Source organism: Penicillium manginii, assembly GCF_028828005.1.
Source record: "Penicillium manginii strain IBT 31320 chromosome Unknown utg000005l:1.0-5665137.0:1.0-5668048.0, whole genome shotgun sequence".
NCBI lineage: Eukaryota > Fungi > Ascomycota > Eurotiomycetes > Eurotiales > Aspergillaceae > Penicillium > Penicillium manginii.
In genome coordinates this window covers 1,046,563-1,067,945 of record NW_026643106.1, presented here as the reverse complement: position 1 = coordinate 1,067,945, position 21,383 = coordinate 1,046,563, and the positions used below count along the sequence as shown (strand labels likewise).

General features: G+C 51.3%; 8 protein-coding genes across 8 annotated transcripts; 6 read left to right on the top strand and 2 right to left on the bottom strand.

Annotated features, from left to right (window-relative positions):
- Positions 1 to 316: 316 nt before the first annotated feature.
- Positions 317 to 3,035, top strand: N7533_006784 (putative RNA-binding protein (Nab3); the record flags this gene model as incomplete). The annotated part of the gene is made up of 4 exons (XM_057103434.1): positions 317 to 1,013; positions 1,076 to 1,423; positions 1,498 to 1,677; positions 1,750 to 3,035. 4 exons carry the CDS (start codon positions 317 to 319, stop codon positions 3,033 to 3,035), a joined length of 2,511 nt encoding a protein of 836 aa, XP_056958391.1.
- A 652-nt stretch (positions 3,036 to 3,687) lies between these two features.
- Positions 3,688 to 4,145, bottom strand: N7533_006783 (cytochrome c oxidase subunit 6B family protein; the record flags this gene model as incomplete). The annotated part of the gene is made up of 2 exons (XM_057103433.1): positions 3,688 to 3,810; positions 3,918 to 4,145. The coding sequence occupies 2 exons, from the start codon at positions 4,143 to 4,145 to the stop codon at positions 3,688 to 3,690; spliced, it is 351 nt and encodes a 116-aa protein (XP_056958390.1).
- A 433-nt stretch (positions 4,146 to 4,578) lies between these two features.
- On the top strand, positions 4,579 to 5,292 carry N7533_006782 (protein SYS1; the record flags this gene model as incomplete). The annotated part of the gene is made up of 2 exons (XM_057103432.1): positions 4,579 to 4,823; positions 4,917 to 5,292. The coding sequence occupies 2 exons, from the start codon at positions 4,579 to 4,581 to the stop codon at positions 5,290 to 5,292; spliced, it is 621 nt and encodes a 206-aa protein (XP_056958389.1).
- Positions 5,293 to 6,273: 981 nt separating this feature from the next.
- N7533_006781 (class II aldolase/adducin domain protein) lies at positions 6,274 to 7,404 on the bottom strand (the record flags this gene model as incomplete). The annotated part of the gene is made up of 5 exons (XM_057103431.1): positions 6,274 to 6,348; positions 6,396 to 6,564; positions 6,630 to 6,762; positions 6,825 to 7,085; positions 7,134 to 7,404. The coding sequence occupies 5 exons, from the start codon at positions 7,402 to 7,404 to the stop codon at positions 6,274 to 6,276; spliced, it is 909 nt and encodes a 302-aa protein (XP_056958388.1).
- Positions 7,405 to 8,358: 954 nt separating this feature from the next.
- Positions 8,359 to 9,807, top strand: N7533_006780 (putative Golgi transport complex component Cog5; the record flags this gene model as incomplete). The annotated part of the gene is made up of 1 exon (XM_057103430.1): positions 8,359 to 9,807. The coding sequence occupies one exon, from the start codon at positions 8,359 to 8,361 to the stop codon at positions 9,805 to 9,807; it is 1,449 nt and encodes a 482-aa protein (XP_056958387.1).
- Positions 9,808 to 14,431: 4,624 nt separating this feature from the next.
- N7533_006779 (C2H2-type zinc finger protein) lies at positions 14,432 to 16,509 on the top strand (the record flags this gene model as incomplete). The annotated part of the gene is made up of 2 exons (XM_057103429.1): positions 14,432 to 16,279; positions 16,336 to 16,509. 2 exons carry the CDS (start codon positions 14,432 to 14,434, stop codon positions 16,507 to 16,509), a joined length of 2,022 nt encoding a protein of 673 aa, XP_056958386.1.
- Positions 16,510 to 17,977: 1,468 nt separating this feature from the next.
- On the top strand, positions 17,978 to 18,531 carry N7533_006778 (uncharacterized protein; the record flags this gene model as incomplete). Its single annotated transcript, XM_057103428.1, has 3 exons — positions 17,978 to 18,089; positions 18,179 to 18,279; positions 18,343 to 18,531. The coding sequence occupies 3 exons, from the start codon at positions 17,978 to 17,980 to the stop codon at positions 18,529 to 18,531; spliced, it is 402 nt and encodes a 133-aa protein (XP_056958385.1).
- A 1,271-nt stretch (positions 18,532 to 19,802) lies between these two features.
- On the top strand, positions 19,803 to 21,242 carry N7533_006777 (DNA replication factor Cdt1 C-terminal domain-containing protein; the record flags this gene model as incomplete). The annotated part of the gene is made up of 1 exon (XM_057103427.1): positions 19,803 to 21,242. One exon carries the CDS (start codon positions 19,803 to 19,805, stop codon positions 21,240 to 21,242), a length of 1,440 nt encoding a protein of 479 aa, XP_056958384.1.
- Between the last annotated feature and the right edge of the window lie 141 nt (positions 21,243 to 21,383).

The window sequence follows — 21,383 nt, the reverse complement described above, 5'->3', positions numbered from 1 at the left end:
AACCTTTACCGCCCTTACAAACATAGAACCTTAGGCCCGGCCTTTTTCTCATCGCCCCACCTTAGCTTGCGATTGCAAAATTCAAGTCCCATCTCTTGCGCCGCCCTCCACTTCGTCATCTCTCTATTTCTTTCTTCCCTTCTCTTCCCCTTCCCCTCCCCTTTTTGTAGATGAAACCTCCTCCTCTCTTCTGTCTACATGACGCCCAGTCCCCCCCGATGAAGCTCTTCACTTCCGCGGAAAGACCTTGACTCCGGAAAGTCCCCGACCGCTACATATCCCGGAGCCATCCAATATCCCAGTCCTCGAGAACCAAATGGACCCCGTCTTCAACGATACTTCCACATACGATCGCCCTGCTAGTGATTTCTCTCGCACCCCCTTTCAAAATTGTCAATCACAAGATGGATGGTCCAATCTCCCTATCGAGGCGGGGGTAGTTTCGGAATTGGCCCGACACCCAGGTAGTTTGCATGCTGCGCAGCCTAAGGATTCTGCGATGATGAATGATATCAGTGTTTCTGCTCCCAGTTTCTACTCTTCTACCTCAGCAGAGGTCGAGCAGGCTGGCAACGCAAACCCCGGCCTCGCTATAGCGAACTCTAATCCTTCCTATGCGCCTCCGGCAGTCCCGGTCCACCAGGGCTTTGCCACGACGGGTGATATAGACAATGCCGGGAATCCGGTCAATCCATGCGCTTTGCCAGGTCACCTAGAGGAGGATCTAAAGAAAAATGCAGCGGCAGGAGGATCAGGATTGGGATCGGGCTCGACTACAGTTGGGGTCAATTTTCAAACTCTGCTGGACAATCTCTCTCATCCGCCCGCTGCGGCGACCGCGCCTACAGGGGCTATGCCCTCTCTAGTGGAGGCAGGCTCGTCACTCCCCAAGGCACCTATGGACGAGCCTCTCCAACCCGGGTTATCATCTTCACTGGACGCTCAGTCTGTGAACCTCCCGGCCCGCCCTCCCCTTCAAGATGCCCCCACCCATCCCAACTACCCTGCCCATGGTGATCCCGCTTATCACCAAATCCCCCCCTGCCCAAATCCCCACCTACGCGACAGAATCCAGTAATGATACCCATCAAAACTTCCCCTCTATGCCTCCCGGAGGTCCCCCCTGGTGCTGGCTCCGGTCTCGGCGCTCTCCCCCTCCCCCCCATTGCCAGTTTCCAGCAGGCCCAACAAACCACACCTACTTCGACCGCGGATTCGCAGACGTCCCTAGAGGGACTCTCACAAACTCCCAAGAAAGGTCGGGCCGATAAACCAGTGGTGCGACCCAGCAAGGCAGGGGATGACGATTCGCCTTGGGGGCCGGAGGTTCAAAAGAAATATGACGAATTCTTGCATGATGAGAGAATATATGTGACGGAGGGTCTCTGGGATCGCTTTCCAATGGGTTCGAGACTGTTCGTGGGTCAGTATACATCCTATACAACATGCCCTGTCGCTTCAAAGCATCCAGCTAACTTTTGTCTTTTCTCCATACAGGAAACCTTCCCACCGAGCGGGTTACGAAGAGAGACATGTTCCACCTATTCCACAAATACGGCAAATTGGCGCAAATTTCGATCAAGCAGGCTTACGGCTTTATACAATTTCTTGAATCCGGTGCTTGCCACGCAGCATTGCAGGTCGAACAAGGCGCCTTGGTCCGTGGAAGGAAGATTCGTGAGTATTTGAAGTCACATGTGCACTGTACTCTATGGCCATTTGCTAATATGTTCTCTTTGTGCTCCATAGATCTTGAGATTTCCAAGCCACAGAGATCGACTCGACCTGGCCCTGCAGAGCCGGTTCGTGCACCACCGCCCCGTCGCTCCCGATCGCCAGAGTTCAGCCGAGCTGCCCCTGTCCGGAACAACGTTCGAGCCACCGGTGATCGTTTTGATCGTCCTCACGAAACAGCTCGACTTCCCTTCAGCGATTTCCGGGATGAGCCCTCACACCGCAGACGTGATGACTATCGACCTCCGCGATCACCTTCTCCTCGACCTCTTCGCCGAGATGGATACCGGTCACGAGATCGGACTCCTGAAAGGCTCGATCGCCGTAGAAGGTCCCGGTCCCCGCGCTCTCCACGATCCCCGTACGCCCGGGACCGTCGGTATCGCAGCCCAAGCCCCCGACCCCGTGGCGTCTATGAAGGAGAAGCCGATCTCCCAGTTCCGAGACGGTCTCCACGAGACGTGCCAGAGGTCCAAGTCCTTGTTTTAGAAGAAGTGGACCGTAACTTCATTCTTCATGTGGAAAATGCTTTTCGCAATCGCGGTTTGCGTGTAGACGTGCTTGTGCTTGGTCCTCGGATTCCCCTCGGCGCTGCGGTTCACCGTCAATACATTGAAGGTGTTCTAGCAGTTGTTCGTTTGTCGCGGCCAAACCAATTCTCTCGCAAAATCCCCCTTCAAATATTTGACCGAAGTGCCGGACCGGCCAACGTCCGCTTCAGCGACTACCCTGAAGTTGAACCTAATATTGCCGCTGAGGTCATGTTTCACCAAGCCCAAGCGATGCAGCGAGGCCCCATTCCAGCTTCCTTTGCCCCCAATATGGCTTTCGGCGTTCCTCAGATACAGCCTATGCCTATGCCTATGCCCATGCCTCAGGCTCCTATGCCCCAGCCGAGTATGCCAGCTCTCTCCAATCCGCCCAATATTGCGAACTTGATTAGTTCCCTGGATGGCCCTAGCCTTCAGTCTCTCTTGTCCGCCCTCCAGCGGCCGGGTCCACAGTCACAGCCTGGATCGGCAGCGCAGTCGCCATTTTCCTCTCCCAACCCTCCGTCACATGCCGACTTAGCCAGTCTGTTGAGCAATGCGAGCCGACCTCCCCCGATCCCTCAACCCCCACAACAACCCCTTCTCCATCCACCTTTTGCCATTCACCATCCCACTGCGCCTGTCGTCTCTGACCCGAACCTTCTTGCTCTGCTTGCTAAAGGCCTCGGAGGCCAGCCGCCACAGGGACAGGCACCTGTTGCTGCGAATGTCCAAAATCTCATGAACCAATTGCTCCATCGAAAGCAATGAATTAACGACTTTCCTCTTTCTGTTGCCTGCCTTCGAGGCGCAACTCACATCTTTTCACCTGTGCTATTTTTGTGCAGCTTGGCGTTTACATTTTCAGCTCCATGCTGTGGTGGGTTCTCTTGAATTTCGTTTTCGTACTGGCATCAGCCGGTGGCTGCAATAACTGGCGTTTGTTTGAATTACTTAATGTTGCCCCTAGGGGCAGCAAATACTACTAGATATTAGGGTGATCAGGGTGCAGATTGGAGTTGTGTATCTTTCCATTCCGATGCAGTCATGTATCCTCGTTCACCTCTGCATCCGCTTATCTCTCATCCGCAAAATGGATATAATTTGACGCTTTCCTCTGGAAAATTAGCTCTTTTTCATCTTGCTTCTTTGCTTCTTTTGCTCAACTCCCAGGCCATCGAATCATCCCAACTTTTGTGGGCCATGAATGGCCACCTAGCTACATAACGATCTATGATTTCATCCTTTTTACCTCATTCTCATTTGCCTAGTCTTTGGGCATATTTTTATGAAATGTCATAGTTTCACATTTAAGATTGATTGTAGAATGACAGTGAAAAGAGTTGTCGTCAGAAAACATGAGTGGATATGGTACATAATGTACAAGGGCTGTCCGCCATCAAACAGAAAATAAAGAATTCCCTTAATTCGTACTCCGACCCTGCGACTTCAGCTCCTGCACTGTTGCAGCATCCTCCTTCTTGATACGCGCAATTGTCTGGTCCCGGTTATATTCCATCACGCGCTTTTCCTTGAAATATTTCACCTAGGAAGCCAAGTCGGATCAGCAATCGTCCCAAAAGTCCAATCTGAAGCTGTACCAAACCGGTGAAAGCTTGAAGGATCTGAAAATGCAAGCACTGTTGTACGTACCCAGGTTGCTGAGCAAGCTGCCTCGAACTCTTCAACCTCCTTCGCACACTTCCGTCGTGCCTCCTTGTCATCCTTAATACCGTCCAGGATATCGTTTCGATCTAGACAGGCGAAGAATAGATCCCGGCCCTCCCAGCAGCGCTTGCGACTCGTTCGGTCCGGCGCAATACGGCCACCATCGGAAGCTTTGTTCGGTTCAGCACCGGAAGACCAGGGAAGCCAGCCCATTTTAAGAGGTATGTATGTTGTTTATAGGAGTCGAGGGGGTAGTTGAGTAGTGCAGGTATCAGGGACAGGTCCTGTGTGGCGAGAGCGTAAAGGTGAAGTTGATCGGAGTAAAGTAACGCAGAGCGTTGCAGGTCGTGGCTCCCGCGGGCTCGGCAACGCCAAGCCAAGACTGTTGATCGTCACGGCCTCAACGCTGGCCTTCCTTTCCCACTCACGACTGCAACGCTCTATTCTTACCCCAAGACACCACTCTCCCTATAAACCCCAACGACTACTTGTATTCTTTATAACGTTTTACGACCCTCGGCTGCCCGCGATCGCATTGTTCATACCCGGCTCCATTCGCCTGACTTGAGCGCAACGCTCATCCACCCAAAACTCGCACCCTTCTCGCTAGACCTCGCCGAGGCAAGGTCTTCTGGTCTTCTAGTTGATGGCCGGGCGCCGGCGCCTCCCAGCTGGGTCACGAACCGAACTGCCACCACTGAAGATTATCCGCAAGATCCTCCTGCTTCAGATTGCCTACTATGCCGGCGCAACGGTACTCATCCTCTTCACAACCATCGTTTACGGTACGCCGTTCTCGCTGAACCTCGTCTTTGGCTGGGATTATTTGCGCGGAGATACCACGGTGGGCTGGATGCTCGGTTTAGTGTGGATGTTGAACTGTTTCATTAGGTAGGTTGGGTCTATCTTGTATAGGGAGCTTGAGCTCGAGTACTCTATCCACATACCCTTACCACGTTTGGCTAATAATTGTCTCCTTTCCAGCGTTATATTTCTTCTTCTCTTCGTGTCACGGTCCAAGTTGGTACCAGACTTCGCCCTTACAATTCACTTCCTCCACCTCGTCGCCACCACCCTCTATACCCACTCTCTCCCTTCTAACCTCCTGTGGTGGGGTCTGCAATTTGCCAGTGCCGCGATGATGATATTCGTCGGTATGTGGGCATGCCAGCACCGAGAACTACGTCCGATCACATTCACTGGACTCGAGGGCAGCAGCCAGACCGGGTCCTCGTCACAACAGACCGGTGATGATGGCCAACAAGAATCGAGCTTTGGGCGTGGTCGCGGCCGCGAGCGCAGTCTCCAGAACGAGTACGAGATGGATCGATTGAAGGCAAATGGACAGCATGCTGTATAAAGAGACTGTGTTCCTTTTTTTCCCTTTCTCAAACACGGTCCGCAGGTGACCGCTTCTTTTATATTACTTTTTTGGTCTATGACTCTGGGGGCTTGTTTCTTTTCTTGGCTCTGATGCCTGGGTATAGCGGGAAATTCATTTGCATCATTCTCATTTCTTGTATACTCTGTCACGGTTGCATCTATATAGATGGCGTTTGTCCTGAGGACGAAGGAACTTGGTACTTATTTTCTTTTGTCGGATATAATGTTTCAATAATTAAACTGGAGCAACTAGTACCTAGGTAATAGTCTCCATATCCTCTTCCTTACATTTCAACACCTCAAAAAGCCAACCGCCTTGTGTTAGTCTCGTCTGCAAACTAATACTACCCCTAATAGAACTCTAGTGCTATTTGAAACCGACGTGTCGCAGCTCTATACTCTATTCAATTTTGGAGTTGAATACTCAGGTCCAAGGTGTCAACCGCTTGGGCGATTGGAAAGCAAAGAATACAGTGGTTCATGGCTAGGTATGAGATCATAAATAATTCACTTCGGACTGGAGCCACCTCAGGCTGGGGTTGAACAAGATTCACAAGCCGTTTTGGAGGAGGAGTGTCCTCACGAGGAAATATTGTAGTACAAGTTTTGATAGCCCGACTTCGAGTATTAACCTATTTAACATCATTACAATGTGTACTAGCTCATTCTAGCCTCGTCGCAATAACCAATACCCCTCGTCTTGTCGTTCCCTTTATTACGAGACCGACGCTAGGATAGTACGTAGCAGCCTCAACTTCGGCGGCTCGACAGTAGACAGGGGGACTCGAAGGTATTCGAGTGATATCATAAAAATAAACTACTAGGAAACCAAGATCTCAGATCACAATATGCTCGTAAAAGGCGAAATTTATTACCATTGAATAAACACATGTGAAGCCGATGTTCGCTTGCAATTTACTTTATATACGATCTTATCTCGTCGAATACTGTAGTACCTCTACTGGAGCACCCTCCCATTACTCTCCTCGACAATCAACTCGAATTCCGGTTGAAACTCGGTATAGAGATTATGCTATGATTATTAGCGCAATGTCAATATCATACTTCACCTGTACTCACGGGATTCTGAGCCACATTGGCGGTATATTGAGCAACCTCGTCACTGATAATTCTCTTGGGGACGCCATTGGCAGCAGCAGCCTCGGCCATAAGCTGGGATTGACAAGCATTTTCCAAGAAAGAGTAAAGAATGGCAGCCTCATCAACCGTTGTTCCGACGGTTAGAAGACTAGAATTCTCTCGTTAGACCAAAGTTTACCTGTGCTGGTTTCATTTTTGTGTTCATTGACTCACCCATGGTTTTGCAGGATGCAAGCAATGTTATCTTTGCCAAGGGCAGCGGCAATTTGCTTCCCTTCATCCTGGGAAAGAGCAATACCACCGTGATCTTCGTAGACACTCACGCGGCCGAACAAATTGCATGCGTCTTCATTCGATCAACTCAGTATTTCCGTGCTATGGTAAATGAAGAACTCAACAAAAACATACCTTGAGTAAGCATCTCGATGTTCTTCCCAAATGAACTCCACGTTTTCCCATAGATGCCGTGGGTGTGCGCAGCAGCAATGACATCAGGTCGAGCCTTGTGAATTTCGGAATGAATCATAAAGCCAGCCTCGTTGATGGGAAACTGGGCACCACCTTCAGTAACGTAACCTTCATCGTCGACAAGCACCAAGTCGGAAGCCTTGATGGTGCTGAAATGTTTGGCGAATGGGTTCATCCAAAAGTGGTCCTTCAGGATAGGGTCTTTGGATGTTAGCTGATACCTTCCATCAAGAGCTGATTAGTTCATACCTCTAATCGAGATATGTCCAGATACACCCTCTCCATATCCAAGCTTGCCGAAATAGCGGAAGGCAGCAGCCATATGTTCCTTCATCCACTGTCGCTGCGCAAGAGGGTCCGAAAAGGTGGGGATTCCTCGCAACTTCAGAGCGCCATCGCGGGTTCCTCGAGCCAAAGACTGGAAGGTAGCATCTTGGGCTGCGGGGGTGACCCTGATCTGTTCCTCGCCAGCCAGGAGGAATGAACGTTGAGTCTGCTGTGTGGACGTAGCGGTAGTCATTTTAGATGATGAGGTCGGTCACGACTACAAAATTCTCTCGACTTTAAGACAGATATTGAGATCTGAAATGTGGACCGGAGTGGATCAGCCAAACGGGAATGTGCATTTTATAACTAATAATCAACCGGACGGGATGACCTACCGAATCCCCTTTCTGAAGATAACCAGCAGGGAAGGTAACCTACCCCCCCACGCTTCAAATAGCCCTGTGGAAGTTTAATGGAGGGCTTATCTCTGGCTGACCCCGCAAACCCCACCTGAGTTGTCATTGGAAGGAGTCGCTTCCTTTCGGTGAAGTGCCGGAGGAAGGCGTCTATGTCGGAATTCTGTGCGCTTGTAGATATTTGCCTCAGTGGATGAAGAGCCCTTCTGGAATCTTGATAGTATATCACGCTCTTGATTGGAGCAACACGTTCGTTCTTGCGTCATCTCTTATGGCCCTTGTTCATTGATCTCTCCTTTCAATGCCTGCCATTATAATTGGAAATTGCGTGAGCGAGTAGTTTTTAATCAGGATCTGAATTTGTGAAGCCTAGAATGAAGTATCTGTAAAATGAGCGATACTATTAGTGGTACCCTGCAGATAGAATTATGAGAGTGCAGCCTCAGGCTATAATACTCAACACGTGACCTTTATCAGGGCGCCATATCGCGGAGTTCCAGAGGTGAGGGTCGCGACAGCTGGCTTACTCCACGAACCCCGCCGACACTCGTGCTTAGCTGAAGAACGGCCCGGGTGTTGATACAATCGGTCCAATACTCTGTGATATTCCTTTTCAACGAGCCAAATCTGCATCGCGGCCTTCGTCGACATCTGCTGCCTTACAAATGCTGCTTGCGAGCGCTTCTTGAGTCTTGATACCCCGTCGTGTTTCTGTGCTTTCGCCTCAGCGTCTGGCCAAAAACGTTCATTTCGAAGAATTGAGTTCCCATTGAACATATCGGATATCCACTATGACGGAAGGAGATCCATCCTACATTGACTACGAGGCCTTCTTAGACCCTGACTTCTCACCGTCTGGGTTCGCCAATACACTTGTCCTCAGTACCAACAATGCCACAGACACGCCTCTAGATTTATCGACACCGCTATCACGGGTGCTTTTTGACCTTCAGGAAGTCGACACCCACATCCACGGCTTAAGTACAAGATCTGCCCTGCCACTACTGGCCCACACACAAAGTCAAACTGGAGCCGCAGAACACATATTGAAGGAAACGGGGACACAGATTGCTTCAGTCACACAAGGATATGAGCGCTTAGAGAAGGAGGTTGTCCAAAAATGGAAAGCAGCGGATGAAGCTCGAATTGCCGCTGAGAAGTCATTAGCCACGGTTCGGCTGGCACGAGCCGTGTCGCGCTGTCTCGCACTTGGTCGACAGCTGGAGAGTCAGGTTGCGGAGATACTGGGCCGCGGTGCTGCCGCTCAGTCTTCAATTGGTGTCGATGGGGCGAATGCAACAACAGGCAAAGAGGGATTTAGAGCTCTAGAGCGCGCGGCATATACAATCCTGAACTTGCGACAGATGTACTTGGCCACCTCTGAAGACGAAGAGGGATACGGCCTAGATCGAGTCAAAGTCACTCGCACATTGCGCAACGAATTCGTTATTCCTGCCGAGAACATGGTTAAGTCAAGGGCCCAACAAACTATCAATCAATTTTCGATATCTAGCCCGGGGGCCGCCTCAAATGGCCAATCATCAGGGTCGAACTATAAGCAAGCCCGCGATTCAAAGTCACGCTTGGCTACAGCGGCGGCAACTCTGTATCTCCTTTCGCCCCTCCCTCAAGAACCAGTCTCCGCCATCGACTACAAACCAGAGCTGTTTGTTTCAACAGTCCAGGGTTACATGCACACCGCAATTATGAGCTCCGTGAATACTCTCGCGAAAGCCCTGTCCCAACTACCTACAATGGATCGAGCATTGGGGGATGTATCTGCTCGCTGCCAGGACATTGTGGCTTTCGAGACTATCCTACGAAACCTCCGCGCACCATCACATCCCCTCCTCGTATTGGCCAGCACCCATGTCGACCAACTTGCATTAGATGCCGATGCCGCCGCCGATCAAAGCAAGGTCAATCTCCTACAACCGGTGCTTCGAAGTCTCGATACATCCTCTTTGCCATCGTACTACTGGCGCTCACTTGCCTCATCTCTCTCTGGTCGGGTTCAAGAGATAATCAATCGCGGCGGCGTGTCTGCCCGGACACTACGTTCCAATCGGGATCGTTTGAAAGCCGAGATCAGAGACTGTGTGCTCCGGTCTTCGCAGACATCAACTGCCGGAGTAATGGCCGACAAGAGCCGATCAGGGACCGACCCCGTGAGCGCGGCAAACTGGGAACGCGAAGCCGCGGTAATGGTTAGCTCGGTGGTCGGGCCGTTGAGCCGTTGAAGCAGATCACCGTGACCCTAATCCGGCTTCATATGTTGTTAATACGCCCCTTTAGCGAAGCCTGAGGTATGAAAAAAAAAAACAGATATCATACAGACATCATCATACGGAGATGATTACAAAATATAATGAAGAAACACACATACATCATTGTCAACCCACTCAAAATGTCACCCTAACGTGATGATGCTGTTTCCATCTTGTAAAGACTTTCACTATGCGTATCTCGCCATCGAACTGACCCATATAACTATAATAGCTCCACCTTCCGCGGTACACCCGATTTGAGACCAGTGACGGGGCCTGTCTACCCCAGGAATCTAAACAGCCATGTCCCGGATACCTGGGAAAAAAGAAAAAAAGAAAAGGTAAAATAAATAGAAACGGTGGTTTGAACCTTGCGAAGCTGACTGGGTGACACTAGCTCTGAGAGTGAGGCCGTATTGCTCAAAGGGCCCCGGGACTCGGAGATTTTACGGTGAATAAGAAGTCATCTGACTCCTGCACGATACACCGGGTGGCTTACTGAAATCATATTTTGAAGGTGGCTGGGACCTGACCGCGCGCACTGCAGCTTGACTCGGGCTGCCTTGCTGTGTCATGTACGGAGTACAGAATATGTACACGGTCCCACCGGGCTGTAGAACAGGTTGTCGTATAGGTCGAGGGCGATTCTTCCGAAGAGCGGAGGGAGGCTGTTGAGCCTTAATAGTGAGTATGTACCCATGGGGTCACTATCTAGATGCAGAAATCAAATGATCCCATATAGACAGGGGCAAGATAGGAAAAATGGGGGATAGAGAGAGGGAAAGAGACAGAGTTGTACGCTCAAGACCGCCCGTTCTAAAACTTTCACATGTGTGTACTTGCCTCGTAGACGAACATCGTTCGGGAGGGTACCGAATAGCCTCATCTTCTAGGTTCAATCACCGACTCTCCCCGGAGCTCAGGCTAGGTCAGCGAGAGTCTGTGCTCGTCCGTGCCCTTTTTCCGGCCAAGGCACTCCAGGTACGCATCCTTCTTGCGACACCTCTCAGGTACATGGATCCTCCTGGCTCCCCATGCAGTGCGCGGGGTCGCTATTGGCCGCGCGGGGCACAAATTCGACGAGGCCACGCGCGGAGACCTGTCATCTGCATCCACTTGACCGCTTCAAAGGCGAAAGAGCGAAGATCGGCCATTCTCCACCCCCTGCGTGGACCTCCAAAAAAGGAAGAGAAGCCAGGAACTGAAAGGGTTGGCGAATGGTGGGAGGAATGTACCGAGTACATGCATACATACTACTAGTAGGCTTCCAACTTATGGAACGACGCTACTAGACTACACAATTTACACGCCCGTCAGATCGTAGGATCGCCACAATCAAGTCGACGACGTCATGCGATCCACCACGTCGATCGCAGGTTGCCCACTAGGCCAACCTGGGGATCCTGGAGTCCTCGATGGATCCTCGGACCCATCACCGCCGTGGCCCTGCTTTGATGGTGGGCATGATTCAGGTTATCGATAAGCCCTGCAGCCGGTACCTGGCTCTACTTGGCCACCAGGCCGTGCGTCTCGCCGTGGCGCCCTGCATTTGTACCTACAGGTACCTGACTGGCCTTGGCCCCCCCCCCAGCCTGCTGTCGCCTTGGATTTCCTTGCCAATCAGCATTGCTCGTCTTGAACAGTCTTGATTGAACAGCCCCCTCCCCTCCCCTCCTCTCTGCTGATAGAGGGGCAATGCGCTGATCTGCGTCTCGGTGGTATCAACCGTCAAGTTACAACGCACTCCAGTATGAATGTAGGTGGGCACCGTGTCTCAGCATACGTGTATCCCACCATGACTGCACCAATCGTGTTGCAGGATCCCACTTTCTCTTTCCCCAGTCCATGGCCGTGTCCCGATGGTGCGACGGATCGGAAATCTAGGACGAGGAGAAGTTGCTGATCGAGAAAAATGAAGCACATCATCAATATAGCGGGTGGCGTCACGGAATCAAGTGCCGTGCGCGGTTTTTTCTAGGTCCAAAATCCTTCTCTTACACCCAAGGCTGGTAGGGATACCTCGGGGAAAAGGATGCCGGTCGGCGTACGCAACAAAAAATCCCGGGACGAAGGAGGAGATGCCGAAGTGGAAAATAGTGAGAAACCAAAAGAATTTTTTTTTTGGGCAAAACCGGAAAATGGAAAATGAAATTGGGAATTACAAAACACAAGGCAAACGTTGTTAGAGAACATTGCGGGATTAGAGTACATTAAAGTACTCGCGTACCGTGGGATCTCGCCTGCATCATCGTCATGCGGATGGACAACTGTACGACCTTGCTTGGGGAAGCGGCGATCATCGATATCATCTTTCATCTTTCGTGCCGTTTGCAGACAAGACCCCAGGCCGAGAACCCCAGGTAAAAAGGAGGAGGGGGGGAAAGAAAGTGGGGTGGAGGGGGTATGTACATGTAAGAAGGGGGGGCAAAGATCACCCCCAAAAGGTGACCAAATTTACCAAATTTACACGGCCCCGATGCAGGCACAGTGATCCTCAACGGGCGAGTCGGTGGCCACCGGGCCCTGAAGGTTTCAGCTCGCCGTGAGCGGGGAAAGGGAAGGGTTTCCGCCGCGGGAGACTGGTTGGATGAACTCTCTTCAGAAACCACGGTACCCTGACCTTGGGCGGCGCTAGGGGGGGACTCATGGCTATGGTATCCGAGGGGGAATACTCGGGACTATACGAGTACTAGTAGTACTCTGTATAACAGAGGGGACCCTGGAATCCAACGATGAGACTGATCAATCCCCGCATCTCGCCATCTCGTACTGAAGAGGACTGGCCAGATCGTACCTCATCCGTGGGCCTTGCGAGGCTCGAGCCAAAATTCATGCTGTGGCGTTTGAGCTCTGGGCCCCTTCCTCCATTCTGTGACAGGGGCCAGACACGGAGAATTTTTCTTTTTTTCTTTTCTGTTCTTTCTTTTTTGTTTTGTATCAAAAAGAACGGACTATTCGGAATGACCTGGTTGGACCCCTACCCAGGTAACGTGCGAATCGAAGACCGGGGAGAAGTATGACGGGGGAACTCGTTCGGCTGCAAGAGATACATCGGATGCAAGGGGGTCGCATGGGCAGCAAAGGGCCTTTCTCGTTCCTTTCCTTTTTTTCTCTTTTCTGTTTCTGTGTCTCTTTTCCAACAGACCGAACTATACCAAAGTCAACGGAAGAGGGGTGTGTGGTCTCGACCAACCTGTGGACACCAGCGCCAAACGGACCGGTCGATTGGCTCCACTAGAGGGGCAGTGGTGAACGTCAAAGACTTTTTTTTGGTGTTTTTCTTTTTCTTTTCTTTTTCTTTCTGTGTTCACGAGATATCAGGTGCCTGGTGCCTTTACTCCGTAGATATCCCGGGACTCTCTCTTGTTCGACAGTGACTGTCCAACAGTAAAAGGTGGTCAGGCACGTCCGGGATGTATAGGTTAAGGTAGGAATTGTATTGAATATTCAACCCTTCCCTAAAGGTTACTCCTGATGTACTTGTTTGTCTTGTAGTTGCTATGGTGAAACACTCGATGATTCGCATCGGTAGGCCCGGAAGCTCTCGAGTTCCTGGGATCTTCAATCTGACTCGGCGTAAGCTGAGTTGGAGGGCTCTTTTGCCCCTCGCTTCCGATAAGCCTCTTCTCGTCGTCACCACTCTGCTACTCTTCCACTGTGATTCTCTCTCTCTTTCTCTCTGTTCTATCCGATCCTTCCATCTTTTCTTTTCTTCCTTTTCTCGATTCTAGTGCATCTAATTTCTTTCTTCTCATTCTTCCCTAGGCCTTGGTCATACTCTTTCCTTGCCTTTTATCATCTTAATCTATCTCACAACAAATACTTCCCATCTCTTAAGGCTCCGGTATCTCCACCAGGCCTATTTACCCTGAAACCTCCCCCACCTTCGACGATCCCAGTTCTTCGCGTGGCGGTCTCCCTCGCAACGTGCCTTTTTTTGAAAGAGATGCTTGCGATCGGCTAACGATCGTTTCCCTTTCCTCCCACATTTCCCCCCCCCCCCTCTCGCCAACCCTTGCGTCGCCACATCTTGCGGTGCATTCCATCATCCTTAACCATCCCCTCTTTCCTATCCCCCTCTTTCCACAAAGGAAAAACAGGAAGAGAAGAAAAAAGGGAAAAAAAGAAAAAAAAAAAGGAAAAGAAAAGAAAATCCCGAAGAAGAATACTGTGTTTGTGTGGTCCCGTGTCTGTGTGTGAGAGTTCCAGGTGCGAGAGAGAAAGAGAGGCAAGTAAGCGCCAGCCTCCTAATCGTACGTGTCGAGATTATCTATTGTCCTTCTCCTTGTCCTCTTGTAGTGGCCCTGGTTACTGAAGTTGTTTTGCGCAAATGTTCACAGTCAATCTCGCCTTTCGACTCCGCATCTCCCTCCCCTCCGAGTACGCCGGTCTAGCCTGGCGGCTCTTACGATATCTCCACCCCTCCGACATAGATAATAGACTTCCCTTCGCATTTGGGACTGTGAGTGAAGCGGATCGTGTTGCCGGCTTTGCGACCGCGGGAGGATAGGGTGGTTTTCTGTTATTCGCCTCTCGCCCCTCGCTCCGAAGCAAGCGAGCTTGACATCACCCGCCTCCACTTCTTACGTCGCCGATCATGGCTTCCTTCCTCCCTGTCAACACCTCGGCCATGACCGAAGATATCGCCATGGATGGTGCGGCCACTCCCCGTGCGAATCCAAACGGTGTATCGGCCACCTCGGATCGATCTTCCACCACCGAGCGACACATCGACGGCGCCATGAATACCGCATTGGGGAACGACGTCTCCGTGCGGACGGTCACATCTGGTCATACGAGGACTTCTTCAAATTCTGACGAGACGATGCACGGCGATTCCGAGGGAGAAAATGATTTGACTGACCAGGAAGACGACCAAGGGGATGCGCCTCCCTCAAAAAAGAAGAAAGGACAGCGCTTCTTCTGTACCGATTTCCCGCCTTGCAACTTGAGTTTCACCCGCAGCGAGCATTTGGCCCGACATATTCGAAAGCATACCGGGGAACGCCCCTTTCAGTGTCATTGTTCTCGCCGTTTTTCCAGACTTGATAACCTTCGACAACATGCGCAGACCGTCCACGTGAACGAGGAGATACCTGGTGACTCGTTAGCCGCGACCGGCACCCGCTTTCAACGTCAGGTACGAACGGATCGAGTACGTCCTCCTGGCCGGGCACGAGCTGGTACCGGAGGCAGTCAGGGAGGCCACAGCCGAGGCCATAGTCGGAATCTCTCAACCTCCAGCATCACATCTACCGCCTCTACATATAGTCAACCCCCAGAGCTTCGGCGTAGGCCCCCGCCGTTGATGATGGCTACCGACCCGACGGCTCGAGCTCGATTAGGACTGGATCCTATGGGAGAGCCCCCAAGTACGCCACCGGGCCAAGTTCGTGGCATTCCAGGTCCTGCAGCCACAGGTTCGCCATACACCCCATCCAATGCATACTCTGCCGCAGCAGGCAGCAGTCCACACTTCGCCTCGCCCATGTCGACTGCGTCACACGGCTTCTGGGAGGGTAAGACAGCTGCACGCCGGCTTTCTGTACCAACTAGTAGCAATCCGTTTCTCGCACAGCATGGAAATGCCTACCCTCCTGCTTACGCCAACTCACCGGCGGGGCCTCCCTACCCAACTGCAGCTGGTGTGTTTGCTAGCCCTACCAGCAGCAACTACCCGGCTTCACGGGACGAGAGTACAATCAGCGCTGCCGAAGCCGAAATGCGGAGACGAACCTGGCACCCTTCCACCTACCCTACATTTGGTCGGCCAAGCACTAGCGGCCTGAGTCAATACCATACACCCGACACCGTCCAGCCTCCATTATTCGGAGTGAATAACTCGACTGAGCAGCCACCTCGACTACCCGGAATCGAGAGCTTCGATAAAGTCGTCTCCCAGCAGCGACCTTTGACCCCACCTACCCGGAAGGCGAGCCCGATGCACCTCGATAACCAACACCGCCCGCCTCCACCGAGTTCTACCCATGCATTTGGCATCACTTTCAACTACTCCCAGCCATCGGTGCGCCCCGCGCCTCCAATTTCTGGTCCCGGTCATCGTCGTGGCCATGTATCTTGGGATATGTCTCTGCATACCAATCTGACGGGCCTTGACATTCGTGATCGTCGGTCATCAAGGGACGCATCGCAGTGGAGCCAACAGACCATCCAAGAGCTTCACAATGTCTCCTCTCGCCCCTCTTCATCTTACCAACCAACATTTGGACCCACTGCGGAACGAAGCCCCGAGGAGCATCGCGGGCATGCGCATAACCTCTCGATTAGCAGCCGACCGTCTCACACTTCCCCAGAAGATTCCAGCAGTAGCGAGGGTGTAAATACCCCATCCACGGCCTCGGTCGAGTACCACCCGGCGATCGTACACAGCAGCGGATATATTGAATCTCACGACTCCTCGCTTCCACCCGCTCATCCTCAATCGGTAGGAACTCCTCTTCGAACGGACGGCTCTCGCCTCGGTTACTAATGCCGTCATAGATCTGTGGTCGACAAGCTTCCCACGCCGACGGCTACCCTGGTCATGTCGAGCAAGAGCCCCGATCGGATGCGTTCCCGGACTCCTCCGCACGAGATTCTGGCATGGGACGGCTTGAGGCCCTGGTGGCTGTCGCAACCAGTGAAAACAAAGGGACTGCCAAGTTGTTCCTGTAAATTGCCGCGCCCAATGAATTTCGAACAATAGGTGCTACATACAATCGTTTTGGAAGAAAAAGCATCTGTCATTCACGTTGGATATCTGGCGTGAATTGAAATCGCTATTGGAACCCCTCACATCATTCATACTCGACACTCGCTCTCTTTCAATCACCCACATAAGAAAGTAATTGAGAGCACATTTCCCTGCTCGGCCTACTTTCTTTCTTCTTTTCCTTTTCTCTCAACCCACAACTGTGCAGAGCTCCTGATGAAGTGACGAATTAACGAATTTATACATGAAATGAAATCTCCTTGTGTGTTTTGGAGTCCATTGTTGGGGTTGGTTTGGTTTTTGTTGGTGTCGCTTTTGATCTCTGTTTTTTATTTATTTTCTTCTTCGTTTTCCCTCTGGTTGGTTCTTGTACCCCGGTTGACGGTTCCCTGCTGCATGTCCCGGCGTTTCGAGCAGGAGCGTTTGGATGGAATCGTGTGCATGACCGATACCCCAGTCTCGATGAATTGGTTTTCACCCCCTCCCCCTTTCTTGGTCGTGGTGTGCCTTCGACCGCTTCGATACTCTGCTTGTCGTACAGTGTCTTCCTCCCCGCTTCCTCTTGATTTGGCCGGTGGTTTATTCACATCGAGTCTACAGTTCCAGTTCCGTTGCCTGTTTTACTATACTATTTTACTCCATTTTCATTTCACCTCCTCTTTGATCCGTCTTCTCTTTTTCTGTCATGTGGTGGATCATATCATGTCATGTCATGTTACATACGGGATTTCATCTGAACTTATGATATGTTTATTTCCAATATGACTGCATATGCAATTTGCATCAATACAACCATTTTGACTTCAATAACTCTATTAGTAGTATACAGTGTGGCTGGGGCACCAATGTATGTGACCATTAAAATGATGACGTTTACCCCGCAAGACCGAAAGATCGACCCGTTCCCGCACTTTGAACTACAGAAGTCTCTCGGCATCTGGCTTCCCATCCCATGGATGAGAATGGACCAAATCTAGCTTGTGAAGAAGAGACAGTGGGTCGTCTGTGCGAATAGGAGACGGAAGCTCGAGGCGACTATGACTGGTCGGTGACGTCGGGGTCAGTGCAGCAGCCCTGGTTGCTCTGCGGCGTGGGGTGAAGCAAGAGACCGGGTTGACCAAGTCGAATAAGAGAGAATAAGAAACAGCCGTCTATCATTTAATGGCTTGAAAACAAATGTACTAATGCAAGATTTAACTCACCTAAACTGAACATATGTCCAAAAAGGAGGAGGCAACAGCAGGGCTGGCCACGGCCCTGTGTGAACGTGAACGGGAGCTCCATGGGAAAGACGTCATCGCCTCGGTGGCTGCGACCTTGTTGTTCTGGCTCGTTTAAAAACCAGGCATCCCTAACCAGCACTCTCGCCTTCTGACAGGTTTTCGTCTCCTTGAAAAATTTCCCCTTCACACATTCAAATCAGATCTCATCATGTCAAAGAACAGAACGGGCCTTTACCTCGGTCTCGCCGCTGCTGGCGCTGGCGGGTACTATCTCTACCGTGCTGGCGGCGATGTCCAGGGTGCCAAGAAGGAAATGAAGTGTGCGTATCCTCCATTCCGACGTTATTGAGCAAACCATGCGACCATCTAAATCAGCATTGGGATCCAACTAACGTGTGAGTCCAAATAGTCGATGCCGAGAAGGCGCGCGAGAAGCTCCCCCGTGGCGATGATGCGCAACAGAAGGGAGCAGAAATTGGCAAAGAAGCCGGTTACCAGGTTGACGAAGCTGTACGCTAACGATCTGGATATCCTCTTCGTCACTTCCCACCATCGCTGACTAGATAAATACAGATCAACAATGCCCGATCTAAGTTCAAGCTGGACGAGCGTATCCCCGAACTAGCCCAGGATGGCAAGGATAAGCTCGATGGACTCCGCCAGGACGCCCGCAACAAGATTGACCAGGTGGATCGGACTGTTGAGCAGAAGGCGGCAGAGGCCAAGGGAAATGTCTCTGGCTGGTTTGGTGGGAAGAAGTAGAAGTAGCTCGTTCTTTATGTCTGGGTATGATGCTGCTTGAGTCGCTGGGGCCGTGGTCCCATGATACCGATACTTTGCGACTATGATGTGCATGACTGTTACTTTAATACATCTTCTTTGAACTGTTCTGATCACCTTGTATGGTTTATCGAATGCTCTAGTGGCTTCCGGTACAAGTAGGTACTAGTAGAAGCTGGCCGAGGCTAGGATATCCCTCCTGTTTGAAGATATAGATGCAATTCATACCCATGTACTCCATACTACTAGTATCTAGGCACTTGGTGTAGAACATAGATCCTCTGCGACTTGCATCATGATCTAGCCCGGTACTCAAAAACGTCCAAGTCGTAAACCACTTCTAGTACCTAGCTAAGTACCACTCATCTTCTCTATGTATCCTAGCCATACAGGGTAGTAATTTCTTCTCCAGTGGCGTAACGTGAACGCGATGGCGACCGCTTCGCCCTGACTTGCCAGGAGCAGTTGCTCGCTTCAGCTGGTGCAAAGTCCGCTCGAATGATGACTTTGATATACTAGTACTCTCTCATTCAACCAGCGTCAACAAAGCCGTTCAATCATGCAGTACCTAGATATCTGCCAGTGGCCGCAATGATCCCAATGATCCTCATGTGCATTGTGGTAGGTAGGGAGTGTGAAGTGTTTTCTAGTCCAATGCCTGCCCCACTTGTTTGACTCGCAGCAGTCGGATTAATTGCAGGAGTATGGAGTGGCACAAACCAATTGACGGTTCGGGGGACTATCGGGCATTTGCCCGTGCAGTCTATGGCGCATTCCGATGCCAGGGGATTACCATAGTGACGAGAATGCCACCCCACCGAGATGTCCCTCGTCCATTTTTCTATTTTATCTGGCGAATCCCACATCTCAGACACTGGTGATTACCCTTTCTTACTCAGAAGCCCCAAACCTATAATTTTGTTATTTCTTCTCTGTTCTGTGCGTTACCTGTGTTACACGTTGTGATCCACGCGACGCGTCTCCACCCTAATTTAATTAACCCCAATTGGGTCAAGGGCGGTTTTCAACGCGACGCGTCTTAACCGCGCCTCTCTTCCCCCCCCGACACAACTTTGATTCTTCCTCTCCAGAGTTGAGCTTTCCTCATTTTACCTTCATTTTCTCATAGGTATCTCTTACCCTGATTATTCACAGCTTGCATCTATCCATCGCGACTTCCCAAGCCTCGACCAACTGCAATCGACGCTCGGAAGCAACAAAGCGTGGGAAAAGACTTGCCGACAGCAGCCGCGATGCGCACCACCAGAGCGTCCTGCCTTCCTCAGGCCCAGCCAGGAATCTCAGTCTTTGGCCGGGCAACCAAGGCTGGTGTCACGCCGCAATTGCCCGCAAAGAAATCCGCAACCCTCCCAGTCTCCCCGTCCAAGAAACGAAAATTGCAGGAACTCGAAAACTTCGACACCTCGAACCGACAGCCCGTCATTGAAGAAGCCGAGACCCCATCCAAGACTCTGAAACTCAGCCAACTGTCTGTTTCCTCGCCTCGCAGCGGCCACTATGCTACACCTAAGCGTACCCCGAGCCGCCGCACGCGTACTCCAGCCAAAATCGCAGAATCTCCCTCCACACCCAACACCCCTTCCAAGCAACGCACTCTCAACTTCCAAAAAGTCGTCCCCGAGCCCAAACTTGCGCCTCGTGCCAAATGCATTATCGAATTTATCGACCTCCACTCAGCCATGGTTCAGGCCCTTTCTATCCACTCAGCCCACAATGGACCATCAACACCCGCCGATCTAAGAGAATTCCTTCCCAGCGTCACCCGGATTTGGAAGAAGCGCAAGGTTCAGCCTAAAGATCTTCAGCGTCTGGTCTGGGTCTGGGAGCGCAGCTTGAAAGCCAAGGATATCTCCTATCGTATTGCCAATTATGGTCTTGGAAAAGTCTGCCTTGAGCGTGCCGTTCAGATCGACGATCAACCATCAGCTCTGCAAGATGCATTTGAGCAAGCATTTGATCTTCTTTGGGAGCAGACCGAAGATTCTCTGAAAGCGGCTGCTGAAGAAGACCGTCCAGCTCTGTTCCTTGAAACCCTTGGTCTCGCCACCATCCACGAGTCCCTTGCCCCCTTTTCCGCGTTTCAGAAAGGTCAACAACGCCTGCAAGACTTGAGAGGCGGCATCATCCGCATGAGGACCGAAATGATGAGCTCAGATATCAAGAACGGCGGTCCAAAGACCTTGGCAGTTAACAACAATCGCCGACAAGGCCTCCTTGACCGAATTAGGAATAAGGAGATGGTCCAATCCAAGCTGCCGCCTCCACCAACGAAGAAGGAGCTTATTCGCAAGTCTGCTGCCGAGCGAGTTGAGGAGGTCGCCGGAATCCTTGCTCTTCTCCGCCCTGCTGGATACGTGGGAACTGGTATCAAAGCAATGCTCGCCGCTCAGCGCAAACCATTCAAGCTCGAGACTATGGTCGAGCACGTGCGCGACTCGGTTCGCAACCCGATTCCTAAAGAAGAAGTGGAGATGTGCATCGAGCTTCTTGCAGATGCTCGTGTTGCCGGACATTGGATCAACATTGTGACAATCAATGAGATGCGTTCGGTAGTGCTGAAATCCTGCAAGGACATTGCGACAAAGGATATCGTGAAGAAAGTTTCCCAATTGGAGGGGGATGGAGACAAGACTGGCTCTTGCATCCAAACTTCCATCCTAAAGAGCATTTGAAAGATCTTGTATCGTCAAATTGTGTGAATGTTTCATATTGGCCCTTCGGAGCTGGTCTCCAAGCGGTCCTCCATCAGCGTTGTTTGATACCCTCCTGTACTCTAGCTTATCATGTCTTACCCTCCACTATCAGGAGGCACT